Source organism: Trichosurus vulpecula, chromosome 1 (genome assembly GCF_011100635.1).
Source record: "Trichosurus vulpecula isolate mTriVul1 chromosome 1, mTriVul1.pri, whole genome shotgun sequence".
NCBI classification, from domain to species: Eukaryota; Metazoa; Chordata; class Mammalia; order Diprotodontia; family Phalangeridae; genus Trichosurus; species Trichosurus vulpecula.
In genome coordinates this window covers 129,170,202-129,186,662 of record NC_050573.1, presented here as the reverse complement: position 1 = coordinate 129,186,662, position 16,461 = coordinate 129,170,202, and the positions used below count along the sequence as shown (strand labels likewise).

At 33.9% G+C, this 16,461-nt stretch overlaps 1 protein-coding gene across 3 annotated transcripts in view; it reads right to left on the bottom strand.

Moving 5' to 3' along the window:
* The window catches only part of CSMD3 (CUB and Sushi multiple domains 3), a 1,625,828-nt gene that overhangs the window by 917,922 nt on the left and 691,445 nt on the right, over positions 1 to 16,461 (bottom strand). For 2 of the 3 annotated variants that reach the window (XM_036758935.1, XM_036758944.1), the window contains one exon: positions 7,971 to 8,048. The exons of the other annotated variant lie outside the window; for it this stretch is intronic. In XM_036758935.1, the coding sequence (XP_036614830.1) occupies positions 7,971 to 8,048 (78 nt within the window). The remainder of the gene's footprint in view (positions 1 to 7,970; positions 8,049 to 16,461) is intronic. 3 annotated transcript variants of the gene reach the window in all.

Genomic DNA, 16,461 nt, shown 5'->3' with positions numbered 1-16,461 from the left:
TCTCTCTCTCTCTCTCTCTCTCTCTCTTTCTCTCTCTCTCTCTCTCTCTTTCTCTCTCTCTCTGCCTTCCTCCCTCCAAATCTAATAGACATCATCTGCTTAACCCCAGGTCAATCCTTGGCTTTTCTCAAAGAGTTCATTGTCTGTCTCATGGTCTGCCTTTCTACCCCAATCCCTCCTTATCCTTTTACTTAGGGACTTTAATTTACCTGTTGATATCTTTTCAACAATCCTTATTTCATAACTCCCCTGATCTATATACCTTTGCCTCATCTATATATGGAGATGGTAATATCTTGGACCTCATCATCCACAAGTGCTTATGTTCACAATCTATAACTCTGAAATCCCTCTAATTGGTCAAACTTCCTTTCTTTCCAATTCTGTCTATAACTTACCCCTCCCAAAGGTATCCTTGGTCCTTCCCACAACCTCTAGGCCCTCCTTGCTTTTTCTAAGCCATCACCCTTATAATGATCACCACTTCTCATCTTTTAAAATCTTAACTCTAGAGTCAACTAGCTAAGCATGATGCTTCTTTTTACTCTTAACTTTCCCTGTCAGTTTGTCAAAGCTCATTCTTTTCCATGCCCCCAAATCTCTACTACATGCCTGAAATTCTCTAGTGCTACTGAACACTGTTGTTGTTACTGTTTGTCCTTTGTTCCTGAAGAGGACCAAGGACATCAGGAAGGTGATGTCTTGACTTGCAAGTGAATTGGATTTAAGGGAAAGAGAGCTATGAAAAGTCACCAGCCTCATTCTCTCTTCCAGAGCCATCTAGGTCCAGTGGCAAGATGTAGATCAGGACAACTGGAGATGGCTCCAGATGCAGTGGGAGACCTTAAAAGGCTAAGGTCTTTGCCAGGTCTCAGTTTGTCTGAAGCAACATCCATTCAGTGATTAAGGCTAGGTAAGAAACAAGGCAAAAAACATCCTCTTTTACCTAATCAAAAAAAAAAAAAAAAAAAAACAGGTGTGGGAGGGGAAGAGCCTCAGGGTTTCTGGCCAGAACAGAAACAATTGCTAGTAACACTCACTCTGAACCATCAAATTTCAAACAAAGACCAAATGAGATTTGAGCTGGGACCTATTGTTGGCTAATCAGTGAGAGCTAGAGTGATTTGGGTTTAAGGCATCTTCAAGTAGCTTCATTAGAATGGGCTTCATCAGAGACTGGTTTTCCAATGCTATATTTCAAGAAATCATAAATGAAACTACATGAAGCAACAGTTAATTGTTCCAGTTTTTTTAAATAATAATATAAATAAGTAGGGAAGAGAAAAAAAATCTAGCCCATAAACCCCAAGATATCTTGCAAGGTTTCAGTGATCAAAATTTATATTCCTTTAGGCAGAGTACCCACAGGTAAAGGTAGAATTGGACAGAGGGAAAGAAGGGAAGAAAGGAGAGGAGGAAGGGAAGGAAGGAAGGGAGGAAGGAAGGAAGGAAGGAAGGAAGGAAGGAAGGAAGGAAGGAAGGAAGGAAAGATTAGCATTATCCAAATGGAACTGGCCAACTAGGTCCTTAGTGAATATTATTCATTGTTAGAGTGAGCCATACAATCATGATGACTGAGTCCACCTCAAAGTTATTTTATCCATTCTCAACTGAGTATTCACTGCTGCCAACCCCTTTACTCTTCCATGATTGACTTCATATAATACCGTACATAGCACGCTTTTTCTTCTCAAATCGTCCATACCACCACCTCTACCTCCTTTTTAGCAGAGAACTTCACCTCATGCTTCTCTGCCAAAAAGTAATGTGAAAACTAAAATTTCTTTTTCCCAGTTCCACGCTTCATATCATCTTGTGGTCATCTCTCCTTTTCTATTCCTTTATTCTAGCCTTAGAAAATTAAGTTCCCCTTGCCTTTGCCTATGGTAGTACTCCTATTTCTGTCCCAGAGTTCATGATCTCTATCTTTTTCAAGAACTTTCCCTTTCAATCATCCCCCTTATTTCATAAATTAAACCTTTCCTAGACATTACAAAACCTTCCTGCTCCTTACAAACATGGCCAGATGCTCTTCCATCCCACCCTTCAATTACCCTTAATTGACTCTCCTATCCCTTTTGGCTCTTTAATTAGTTGACCAGTGAGTTGAATCTCGAAAAGAGTTAAGGTTTCCTTGCCAAATTTATTTCCTAGGAATAAAATAGCTCTCTATCTCTACTTTTTCCACTTTCTCTTCTCGCACATACTTCTCGACCTCACATAATCTGGCTTCTGTCACTATTTGGATGAGAACCACTCTCTCCAAGGTCATAAGTGTTCTCATATTGATAAATGCATAGAGTTTTTCTCAAATAGTCTCTTCTGACTCGTCTCCAGTATTTAACATTGTTGACCAACTCCTCTTTTGAAGCACTGTTCTTCCCTGAATTTTCAGGACAATTTACTTTATTTCCTCTTCTGAATGAACAAGTCATGTTTCTCTGTATCCTTTCAAGGATCATCATCCTGATTACTCTAGAACTGTGTGTTAGACCCTCTTCTTATCTTTCTCTCTCTTCACTTTGCTGCAAAACTGGTTATCATCTCCATGCATATGATTCTAAAATTGACCCTCATTTATTACCTTAGATTTAGTCCCACATTTCCAGTGACCTGCCACACATAAGTATCTCAAATTGAACATGTCTAAAATGTGACTTATCTTTTGTCTGAAACCCACTTTCTCTTCACTACTTCTGTAAAGGACATCACCACTCTTCTAGCCACCCAGAACGATAACCCCTATAGGTGCAATTTTTTTGTCTTTACTATTACTTATTCATTGAATATTCAATACATTTCCCAAATCTTGTTCATTCTCCCACCACAGTATCTCTCATCATTATCTTTCTCTCCACACTAACCATAATTACCTAGTACAGGCCCTCATTCATCTCTTGCTTAGAAAATTGAAAGACTCCTAATTGTTTTCCCTATATCAAGTCTCTCTTCTCTCCCATCTATGACTTACACAGCTATCCACTTGATATTCTTAAAGTACAAGTCTGAAGATATCATTTCCTTGCTCAAAAAGTTTTAGTGGTATTAAATTCCTTTAGAAGTAAATACAAACCACTATATTTAGAAACTGTTTTCCCTATTTGACTCCAATCTTCATACTCTCTACATTCCAGCCAAACTTGCCTACTTGTTTTTACTCATAAATGATATTCCTTCTCACACTTTTATGTCTTGGCTTAGGTTTTCCTCATACATTGAATGTTCTCTCTCCTCATCTTTCTTTTTTGGTTAGCTTCCTTCAAAGCTCACTTACTTCAAGAGGCCTTTTCTGCTTTCCTACTGGTTAGGACCCCCAGACTCAAAATTGCCTCATATTCTTTCTGTGTAGATCTTGTATTTACTTATATGTGAACAAAGCACATTCCTGTAGTAGAATGTTCTCTTATTTGAGGACAAGGACTGCCTCATTTTGGTTTTTATGAACTTACTGTCTAGCATAGTTCTTGGCACATAATAGAGCTTTCTAAATGCACAGTAAATGAGTGATAGAATTTCTATGACTAAAAATGCAACCTATCTCTGCATTCTACTCTGTTTCTAGTGGGTACTAATACCCCACTAACCAGCATAACCTCAATTAATTCTCCCTTCTAGGCTAGCTACAATCCTGATTCTATCACTACTACTCTTTTCAAACTATTATCTCCAGTATCTCAAAGGCATCCTTATTGCCAAATCTAATGTATTTTTCTCTGTCATTCTTCTTGACCTGTGTGTTGAGTTCAGGACTATGATATTTGCTAACTCATTAAGCCTGTTCTTTTTGTTCTTTTTGCTTTTATTGATATTGGCTTTCTTTTATTTCCTCTTCCCACACTGTGACTATTCCACAAAACTCAATTTTTGTCCTTCTACTCTTTATCCCAGGGAAAGCTCATTCATTTTCTTGAATGATCATCTCTATGCTAATGTATCTCCCCCAAATGTCTATCTCCATCCCTCTTTGCATACTCTGAAACTGCCTATTGAATATTTCCACTGGGTGTCCTTCCCTCACCTCAAATTTCAACATATCTGAAACTGAATTTATTATTACAACTATCTGGAACTTAGTATTTAATCTTCCTTCCTTCCTTCCTACCTTCCTTCCACCTTTTCTTGTTTTTATGGTTCTGTGATTCTGTTGCCCACTCTAATTTATCATCTCACTCTAAGATCAAGGTTCTTAACCTTTTCTGGGTCATGGGCTCCTTTGGCAGTCTGATGAACCTTATGGATGCCTTCTTAGAATGTTATTAAATGCATAAAAATATCAACAAGCATTACAATAGAAATAAAATACAGATGGTTAGCAAGGAACCCAATTATATTGAAATACAGCCTTCATCTTGCTCTTTTCTCTCAAGATCTTTCAAAAATTCCCAGTTTAGAATTTGAGAATCCCAGAATCTAAGAGCTCAAATATTGCAGGTGAGGAAAATGAAGCCCAGAAAATTTAAATGTCTGCCCAATATCACACAGATAGTGAGTGGCAGAGGCAAGATGAGGATCCAAGTCCAATACACTATTGAAATTTTGCTGTAACTACTCCCTATTTATCAAGTTATACCTCCTGATTTCATCTTTCAATGTCTACCATAATCTTGTCTTATAGGATCATGGGCTCATATATTTAAAAATGGAAACAACTTTAGAGGCCTTTTAGTACTGCCATTTCTTTTTTTTTATAGATGAGGAAATTGAGTCTGATAGCCTAAGTGACTTGTTCAGGGTCATACAGATAATATTTGTCTAAAGTAGGATTTGAATGTAGGTCTTTAAAGCTTATTCTTTCTAATTTCCAAAGTGTCCTGGTTCATGCTAGGTAGATTCATCTTCACTTTTTTTCATGCATATGCCTCATCCAACCTGACCTCTATTCATTTCCCCTACCACCTTGACGGAATGTTGTTCATTTTTCCTGCCCACATGCTATTACTCTACATGTCAGACAAAGCCCAGTTCAAGTGCCACTTTTTCCATGAATATTTACCAGAGTAATGAAGCCCTTTCTAATCTACTTCTCAATTCTTATAGCACTATAGTTTAAAGTGTATTTAGCACTTTGTTAGTGAGCAATTTCAAGCAATTTATTAAAAATAATCTTATAGTGTTGAATAATTGTTTTGTGTTTTGTCTCACTGTCATTGTCCCCCAAAGTAGATTATAAGCCTCTCGAAGGCAGGAGACCCACATATGTGTGTATGCATGTATGTATATATGCATATTTATATGTATATACATATATATGTCTGTATACACACATTTGTGTATATCTATATATAAATATATGTGTTTGTATTTGCGTGTGTCCCTCAAAATACATAGATAATGATTAGAATATAGAAGGCATATGTGGTGAATAACTGAAAGAGCTAGGCATGAAGGGAGGATGGGAGCAGAGGGGTAAAACATAGTTTTGTAACCTGGACATCCTTCATCATACATTGAAAGTATTATCCAGTGTACTTTATTTTTTAATAAAATTTTAATGCTTATTGTTAACTTTTGTTTTTATATTATCTTCATTTGCTAAGATATATCCCTTGTCCTACCTGACCCTAGAAAGCCATCCTTTGTCTTCAATATGCAACTCTTATGACAAGTTCCTTCCTACTCAGGGATATAAGTGAAAACTACTCTTAAACTACTTAGCCACAATATATGTTATAATTAATAACTTCATTCAATCTGTGGCTATTTGATAATATAAGATATTTACGCTAGAAAACATGGATGATTCTTTTTGCTTATATCATCGTACTTTGGATCTTTTTCTTTACTGATACTTTAAAGGATCCTGGGACCAATCCTCTTCACCTCATTACTAAATTATTGCAATGGCTTTCTAGTTGGTTTCACTGTTTCTTCCTATTCAAATCCATCTTCTACTCAGTTGTCAAAGTGTTTTTCTGAAAGCACAGGCCTGACCATGTCATCTTTCAAGTCAGTAAATTCCAAAGGCTCCCTATTCTGTCCAGTATCAACGAGGAAATGTGACATTTGACAGTGAAAGCCCTTCATGACTTGACTCCTTTCTATCTTTCTAGTCTTTCTTTTTTCTACATTACTCTTCTCCACATACTCTAAGGTCTAGCTAGAAGGCCCTATTGCTTCTCCTCACATATAATACACCATAACCTGACTCTGCTTTTGGATTCTGGCTACATACTGAAAAATGTCATGTAATATCATCAGAGTTTATATGGAAGAAGCATTTAATGAAATATTCTATTCATTAATTTTATTGCTTACTAGAGTTGAGAAATTCTGTCAGATAGGACATTTATGAAATAATAAAGTCCATAGTTATTGCATGATAATGGTAATGTGTTATTTTTTATCTTGAACATCATGTCAGTTCAATTTTTCACATATTTGTTTTAATTCCAATCAATAACAGGAAAACCTAATTGGGACTAAATTCTGTTGAGCTGAATGTACATAACTTCCATCAAAATGGCAACTCACTAATCAATTGTTCCAACTGTTTTCATGTGTTTTAAAATTTTCAGGTCTAACTGAAATATTAGACAATTTTATGTCATAATACTATTTAAGTAGATTAAAACATAATGAATTTGACACTATATTTAGCCAAAACATGCTTCGGTATAAAGGGAATCAGTTGCTAGAAAAATCAATGAGAATTTTTTCAACACAGCCAAAAAAAGAATGCAGCACAAAGAATTTCCCAACTGAATATCTTAAAATGTCCTAATTATGTAGTTATCAACATGATCTAACAGAATGATTTTGACATTGTATAAAAATGACCATGATGAGTAAAAGGCATATCTGGTGAAAGAGGAAAGGAGTTATAAACCAGTAATAATGATTGTTATCTGTAACAGTTCCATTGCCTGTTTCATAAATGTTATTTTTAAAATGGGATCCATTTTTGTCAATTATATACTAAATTGAATATTGTCTTTAAACTTTCCATGTAACATATATACACATACTGTGTATGGCTATGTGTGGCTAACATTTAAAAAAAATGGTACTAAGACATCTATCATCTATCTAGACCTCAGTTAATGACCTTTTCCCTTGGAAGAAATTTCCTATGATTTTTGAAATTCTATGACATACATAACCGCCCAAGTAACTCAGTGATTTGTGCAAGTGACATCTCCTACATAAGGCCTTTTCTCGTCCACCCTCCCCAATCCAGTACTTAGTTTTATTTCCTCACTGTGCTTCCCAACTTGAAACTGCTTTGCATAACCCATTTATTTTTACATCTGCGTGTGAATTCTTCTCTCTCTCTTTCTCTCTCTCTCTCTCTCTCTCTCTCTCTCTCTCTCTCTCTCTCTCTCTCCCTCTCTCTCTCTTTCCCACGCCCCCCAGGAGAATATAAGTACCTGTTTCTTTTTTGACTTTGCATTGCCAGTTCCTAGCCAATGCCTTACATATAGTTGGTACCAAAAGCATATTTGCTGAATTGAATTTGATTATATTTATAGAAAAATTGTGACCCTATTTAAATGACCTATTAACTAAAAATTTAGACTGTTACATTTTTTTCTACTACATGGAAAGTATTCATTAATTTAAAGGGTTTTCTCTGGAAATATATAATTCTTAAGTTGAGAATTTGAAAAGTGTAGATGGAAATGGAATCAAAATATATCTTTCTAAGTATGGTCACCACACACCTATTCCTAGGACAAGAACCTGATGATTAAACTACTGACTCAGCAGAAAGGGAGCTTAAGTCACATTTTCTTCTTTTTAAATAGCAATGACTCATCTCAGAACGGGTATCTTCCTCCAATTCAGTAAACGTAATCCACATTTCTTTTTAAAAATTTTCAATGATTCACATATTTAGTATTTGCCATGCATGTTATAGAACAATTAATAAAGTTATATTGAAATACACATACAATTCAAAACACACACAACACAGACAGCACAGATTTCACTCTTGCACTAGAGAAAGTAACAAAAAGAAGTACACTCACAGATAGAAAACTTGTTGCTGTTGTCTTTCCCTGGAAACAATTTAAATCCTCTAGATTTAAAATCTATGGCCTTTTTCACTAGTTAAGAAAACAAACAAAAACATGTATCAGGAAATACATTCTAAACGATGAAATTCAAGTTAACAAATTTTGTTAGCATGGAAGTATGCAAGTTAAAGAGACTGCTTTCAAAAATCTGGCATAGCCCACCACAGGAAAAGTAGCAAAATAATGACCTTTAAGGAAAAAAAAAAGTATTCTAACAGGGTTGTGAATATGACATGGATGAAAACAACTTCCTGTGTAGAAATAATTTGTTTGGCACTATGCTGGGTATTTTATTTAAGGGCAAATAATGACAATTATGTTTCCAGTTTAAGACTGTAATCTGTCCAAATTAGTGGAATCAAAATAAATAAAAAAATACATAATTAGATTTTTATGCAGCTATTTTTGGGAAAATACTAACCCCCCCCTCCAAAAAAAAAGAGCCAGGGATGGTTTTCAATGTTTATTTCTTCCATTATTCAACTTAAGATTTATTTTGTGTGATGACAATACTGTCAACGGAAAGATCATTTGATATTTGTATTTTTAAACTAATTATCTTCTGGGTGATGCTTTATAGATTTATAATCAATCACTTATATCAACACTGAGGCATGAGCTATAGTATTTCTAAGATACTTTGAGGGCAAGCATTTGATTCTTCATCTAGAAGTTATTCTACTTGGACACACCAACCCAGTGATTGACATGTTTATATTTTTGCTTTAAGTGTTTTATTAAAAATAAAACTCAAAGCAATTAAACAGAAATAATTGGAGACATAACAGCCTGTATGGGTTAACCAGATTTAAACACATTTCCATATTAATTGTTTAAATGCAAAATATATTCACTACAAATTAGTAGTCTCCTGAGATCAGGTAACTTCTCAGTTACCTTGGGTCTACCTTTGGAAATATTTTTCTAATATTCTGAAATTGATTTTGGCCTTTTGCCTAATTAATTAAAATTAATGAGAGTTTGATGTATTTCAAATAGGAGTGACAGATAAATAATTGTGAGGTTATATCATTTAAATTATATTGCTAAAAGTCAAGAATAATTAGCAGAAACAGGCAACTTTGGGTTATCCAAAGAATGGTGCTATTTGGTGGAAAGAACACTGGACTGCCCATTAGAAGATGGGAGTTTTGAGCTCTAGTTTGAGCTCCTCTGCACACTACAAATATGTAAACCTTAGAAAAGTCATCTACTTGAGCCTCAGTTCTCTATTGCAAGTATAAAATGAGATAGTTTTGTCATTACTTGAAAACCATAAGAGACCTCAGAGGCCACCACCCTTAAAAATCTAAGAATGTTATATACATTCAGCTTACTGATTAGAAAGCAGGTTACTGGGTAGAATATCCCCAAAGTGCTTTTTCTCCCCAAGTGAGAGTTTATCATTGAATTGTCTGAAATGTGCTTAACCATATTAATTTTACTTTAGAAGTTGTGCCACTATATTTTTTTCATAGAAATTCAACTTTTAAAAATGTATTTTGTAAATTGTCCTACAATCCCTCTAAGAGATAATGGACATATGGAAAGTCTCCCCATACCTCCTCTTCATAATGGATTATGACTTTTAAATAACAACTCTGAGAAATGTATAGCAGCTTTAACACATATTTGAAATTCTTAAGGGAGGGCTAGAAAAAACTGGAAGGAATGCAAACATAAGGAAGAAAGTAGAACAGCAAAAAAGAAAATTCTGTAAGATATTAACCTGACAGCTATGAAGATTTTGTTTTTACAAAGAAATGATGTCTTTATCTATGTAAATGAGCAGAGAATCATTGTGTGTGTATTTGTACAGGTATGTGTATGCACAATGAGCAAAGATGGAACTAGGATCATATCAGCAGATAGGACAGATTGTTAGCTTGGAGCATAGGAGTATGAACTGTGTAACATGCAATAATTTTGTTTGCTGTTCACCCTGCTTTGGAGATTAGCCTCTTTTTGGTCTTTTCCTACTGAATTATGCAAGTATTATTTAGGATAGAAACATTAAATTTTTAGAGGGTTGAATACATCCAAATTACAATTCTAGTGATTAAGCAGTAAAAAACAAATGTGACATCATAACTTCAAGGACTATTTCAGAATTGGAGTTCAAATGCAGGAAAAATAAATAACATTTTTCAATAAATCAAAATGTGATTTTAAAAAAACTACCAAAATCAAGCAGCTTGTGAAGCAAAATATGCTTGTAAAATTGAACTACAAGATTTTAAAAAAAGATGTGAAAAATAACATATGGAAAAATAGTATGTACCAATCAGAAGGGATGACCTATTATGTGTGCATGTGGGTACATATGATATGTTAAAACCTGAAGACACAGTAGTGAATATCATCATCAATTATAGTCTTTATAAAGTTTCTTTGTAAAACTGGATATCAGATGTTAAAATCCTAATTGATCATTACACTCTCCTATGCCACATGTTAAAAAGGATATAGTTGGTTAGTAGAACTAAACTTGACTTTTGTAAGCTGCTTGAAAGCAGGGACTTTTTCATTCTTTTGCCTTTGTATCACTAATGCCAGGCACAGGCCCTAACATATAAAAGAGAGGCACTCAATAAATGTCTGTGTCTACTTTATTCACTACACAGCAAATTATAAATATGTAATATATGAATAACAATAATTCTTATGATAAAATTGTATATTGTTTTAAAATAATTTCTGATGTTTTGCTACAAGTTGGGGTAAAAACATTTGATTCTTAGGCCAATTAAACAAAAGAATTTTCTGTTGGTAAAATCTTTTTATTATATTTCAAATTAACACTAGAAAGGACCTAAGAAAATGAAAATGACTGATTAAGATGATACATATACCCATTTCTTTTCAAACATTATTGCAAGGCTGTACTTTCTCTCTTTAATGATTTTGGTAAGTATTATAGAAATAAAGGCTATGTATGTTCCTTGTTACTTTCTTTCTTCTTCTCTTCCTGTCTCAGCCACAAAAGTTCAACAAGGTAAGGTGTTTTATTTTTCCCTTTATTTGTTACATGAATATTTTGCTTTTTTAACTTCAAGATAGAAGTACTGCTTGAGAAAAAAAAAATTATGTATTTGAAAGAACAGCTCCATATAAATAACAAGCTAGCAGGATATAGCAGAAAGAATGTTAAATTTTGAATCAGTAGCTCAGGCTAAAACCTAGCTCTAATACTACTTAGCTCTAATACTTACTAAAATGGAGAGGGAGGGGGTAACAATATTTATACTCTTTAATTTGCATGGTTGTAGTGAAGATTAAATGAAATAATGGATGTAAAAGCATTATATAGTTTCCAGTTGTTGTTATTTGCATTACAATTATTATAAGGAGCATTAGAGAGAGCACTGAACAAGTACTCAGAGAAATTTGGGTTATACTCCTGTCTCTGCTACTAACTAGCCAGGTAACCATGGGCAAATCTGTCAATCCCTCTGAGTTTCAATTGTCATCAGAATGGCAATCCAATCTAAATTTATAAATAATAACTACTTCCAACCATGATTATATTGATAGTATTTTGAGTTAAGGTACATAAGTATATATTTCTTGTAAACACATGCAAATAAATATATTTCTATTTCTCTCTCTGTATATATATATATATATATATATATATATACATACATATATATATATACATATATATACATATATATTATAACTGAAGTATCAGATTCATTTGTAGATGTTTCACATTCAGTTAAGTCATTAGTGCCCATAAATGAATAGAGTTTTCCTTTTGTATTTCATAAGTGTGTTTAATTGTTAAATCTTAAACCAAAAAAGCAGGAATCTAGGTTTTTGCCGACACTTTTCTCATTTCAGTGTTGCAAAAGATATTATACAAATAAGCAAGTGATTTTTCTTCACAAAAGAAATGCAATTTATAATTGTTCTGTTACTTCTTGCCTGGTAAACAGAAAAATTCACTTGGTCTCCAAAACATAGGGCCTATATTTCGAGTTTCATCCACATTCTCAAAATATAGAGATTATTATTAGTCTTATAATTTCATTGGTATAGAAAATTGTCTTGCCTCTGCACCTTACATAATCATACATCGTTGTCTAAAGCACTGAGATATTGACTTGTTCTGGGTAGATGTCAGAGATGGGGCTTGAATTAAGATCCTGATTTTGATGCCAGGTCTCTACTCCAAGCTACCTCTCTTCTCAAGAGAAGTAAAGTAAAATAAAAGGCAACATCATCATATAGAGACAAGAACAATGGACTGCAAGCATGGAGGCCTGAGAACCAGTCCTATGTCTGCCACTTGCAATGTTATCACTGTGATAAGAGAAAGGACAAACAAATCCCTTTGGGAGAGAGTTCATCTCACTGTGGGAATTATGACAGTCTTGATGGAGAAGATAGCACTTGGGCTTGATGTAGAACTATTTCATCTGTTAATCATGAAATAAAGCTCATTTTATTACAATTTGCTAAATGTCAATAAAAGATTTTATACCATACATTGCTACATTGCATAACAGGGAGTAACATCAGTTGATAACAAGATGTATTTATTTCTCTATGGGGCAAGTAGGCCTCTCCATGGCAAGTTGTTTCCCACTGGTCTTGGTAGTTGGAAGAAAACAGAACCATGCTGATTCACAACCAGCCAGACACTGGCTTCTGGGGAAGACAGTTGTATCTCAGGAAAGAGAGACAGAACCTTTCTAATCTACTAGTTTTTCACTGGCTTGCTTTGGAGAAATCTAAGACAGGGTGAACTTTTTTGATCTTTTTTTGGCTTGCGATCCACAAATTCTGGGGTAAAGAAAAGCAAAATATAATTATCTGATGCACCTGCTTCTGTACACAGGCTTATTCTAAAATGACAGTACTTAGTTCAAGAAAGGAACATACAGCCTTGCCTCTCCCTGCCACCATGAGCCACAAAGTAAAGATGAAAGTGATAACTCCAAGTAGAATGCTCAGAAGTGGAAAAGTAGGAATGTGCTTGTAGAGGGATAAGTAGTGGTCTAGCTTAGCTGTAGCTTTATGTATGTACATGGGAGTGTGAAATAGTTCAGGGAAAGTAATTTAGGGCTGAGCTTTAGTTCGCTGAATCAAATACTTCATTATAATAAACAAAAAGAGTGAAATCTTGCATTCTTTAACCCATTCAATGAGGTACGTGATTGCAAAAATGTGGTCCGGTATAGGTCAGCAGATGACTCTCCTTTTCTGGGTAATAGTATTATCAAGTGAAAAAGAAGGCTTTGAATCCCTGTTTAAGGAGTTTGGACTTTATTCAATAGCAGATTGGGAATTCCTGCATTTTTTTGTTCAGTAGAGTTATATCATATTACATTATTTTGTATTACTGAATTTTCAAATTATATTGGTATTGATTAGAGTAGGGAGATAGAAGTTCTAGGCAGCAAGTTAGGGCACTAGCCCTAAGAAGGTATAATGAAGGTAGGATTTGGGTTATTGGTAGTAAAAATGGAAAAGGACAGGACAGAGAGACTTAGAGCTGGAAATAAGATTTTCCATAAAATCATAGATTTAAAGGAAGAAGGAGTCCCAGAGGCCATTTAGTACAATAATTCTTAATAGATGTCAAAAAGGAAGCTCAGGGAGATGTATTGGTTTGTTCGGGGTCATAGCAGGGACAGTACCCTAACCACAGTGTAACTAATGCATTGGTTAGGAATTGAGAATCGAGTTGGGGGAAGAGTGAAAGATGATTTGCTGGTTTAAGGACTGTGTGTATGGAAGAAACGTTGTCTCATAACAGAAAGGGAGAATTCTGGTAGAGATAAAGGCTTCAGAGAAAGAGGAAGGGTTCTATGTTGAAAATGTCGAGATTGAGAATCTGGTGAGATCTCCAGGAAGAAAAAAGAAATTGGGGGACTTATTAGATCAACAGTAATAGATATCTGAGAATATTGGAAAATGTGTTTCCTGGTTATTCCAAGTTAATGTTGAACAATTTGCAGTCTCCATAATAATTATCCACTTTAGACTTCACCTGTGAAAACATCAAAATTCCTTTCTGTGTGAGGACAGCCAAAGCATGTACTCTCTCAGTAGTATGAAGGAGAAAATGTAGGGCATTGTTACACCAATTCCCCGGAAATTCTCACAGTAAAAAGGATACCACTATCATGATTATAAATTTCACCTTATCATCAAAACATATGTGAAATATAACCTTGGAACTAGAATGGAAGTTCACGGAAAAGCTATGCTATAAATTAATTTACTGTAAAGCCAATTTTGTAGGAATGATTTGTCTCATAATGTGAGTTATAAAACAGGGCTGTCACATATAGAAAGTTAAGTAAAAGAAATCATATAAGTATACCCTTTGGCAATTCAATGAGAATTATTTTATGATGCAAATTTTAAAACTATTTCACAATGAACTTGAAGGTAAATGATGAATAAATATGTAGGGTTACATAAGTAACAAATAATGTGACTGGAGAAATTGAAAAGCATAGCTGATTTTTTATTCCTGAGATAATAAACAACTGGAGATTTATACAGAACAGAGTCAAAGCAATTTGGAATAAAAAAGTGGAATCAGTAACTTAATAGATATTAAAAAGCTGCAACTACTCAATTTCACCTTTAACAAATACACTAATTTTAGCTTTTAAAAATTTCTGTAAAAATGGCTGTTGTGTTTAAGACAGCCAAATCCATTTCTCTTTTGCACTAAATTGTCTTGTTTATCATTTGAATAATTTGTGTCTGAAGTTTTTGTCTGATAGGATTGGAACACCAAATACCTTTGTTAACCAAATTCATGCCTACATGAATACAACACTTTTTGTTACTTAAACTTAGAATCATTAAGATTTAAAGGCCTCTGTGGTGTTACCTCCATTTTGTACCCACACTTAAGAGGCAGAAAAAGATTCAGCCATTTTCCATATAAAGAGGCTGATATCATCAACTCCTCATCATGAAATTTTTAATCAAACCACAAAGTATCTTTAGTCCAAAATGATGATTTGGTGGCTCTATGTGGACCCATTTGTTATAAAGATTTATTTATTAAAAATTTATTAATATTATCTCCTTAGTCACAAAACCTTAATGATTATATGAAAATGGCAAAATCATACAATTCCATGCAGTATTTTGAGAAATAAATATAAAAAACTAAAACCATTGACTTAGAAAAGGAAGAAGAAATTAAATATTTACAGAATGACTTATGAAACTTTATTTCTGCAGTATATGTTAATCACATCAAGTTTTTGATCTACATTTTACAATGTGATGAGGATAAACGATTGGCTCACAATCAGGCAATTAATTATTGGATTCTGACACCAAAATCTCAATATGGATAATTTTAGTTTGTACCATCACAGAGATGGAACTAATTCAGGAAACTTCAAAACATATGTTGATGGTAGCAGATGTACCAGGTCTGCTTGGCTCCATAGACCTTGCAGTTATGGTGCAGCAGAGAATGTTATAACTAAATGAAAATAATGAGAGTTTTTTAAAAAAATCATTTTTGGGAGTTCTTATAATTTATTTGATAAAAGCCAACATATGACTAGAGTTACCAATTATAAGGCTCACAGATATCGATACTTTCAGTCTTGTTTATACTCCACTAATAGAGGTAACACCCTACAATTCTTTGGGCATTAGGATTTAAACAGAATGTCTAATTCTTATGTTATCTTTGGCCAAGCAGGATAGTTTAAATTTGTAAAGTTTAATTTTTAAAAATCCTGTGATATATTTTACAGCATTCTAAATGCCTATTTTTTTTCTTTTTTGCAATCTTGTCCTTCCTTTTGCCTTTTTGATGATATATTTTATCGTAAATAAACATGCCACCAAATATGATACATCAACTATGTGATATGTCAACTATATGATATGTCAACTATATCAACAATATGATATACATGCATACATAAAAACATACATATATAGGTATATGTAGCTATATAGATATATATGCATGTTTGATACAATGTCTTAGGACTAAGACGTTTGCCTCCAAAAGGACTTAATAATTTCAACTTACTTTATTGGAAAGGTAGCAACTAATCAGTGATCATAATTAATGAGTATTATTCATCTAATACAAAATACAGTATTTCGATATCAAAGGGGAAATGGAATCATTAATGTATTTGTATTAATCCAAAATTACCAAAAAGTAATTTAAAACCATTTGACCATACTCTCATAGGCATTGGCAAAAATATAGACTGGATAAGTTTGAAGTTCTCACAAGTTTTTGACCATAGTAATTTATGATTTTATATCATCTGGGCTATACTTGCATAATGCACTATTTTTGAGACTGGCAGAAAAGTATTCCCACAGGGCACATTAGATTCAAGCTGCTAACTTGCTAGACTGTGAAGAAAGCCAAGAATACCAACTCAGTCTGCTGGAAAATTAAATTCAATATAGGATCTCTCTTGACCTA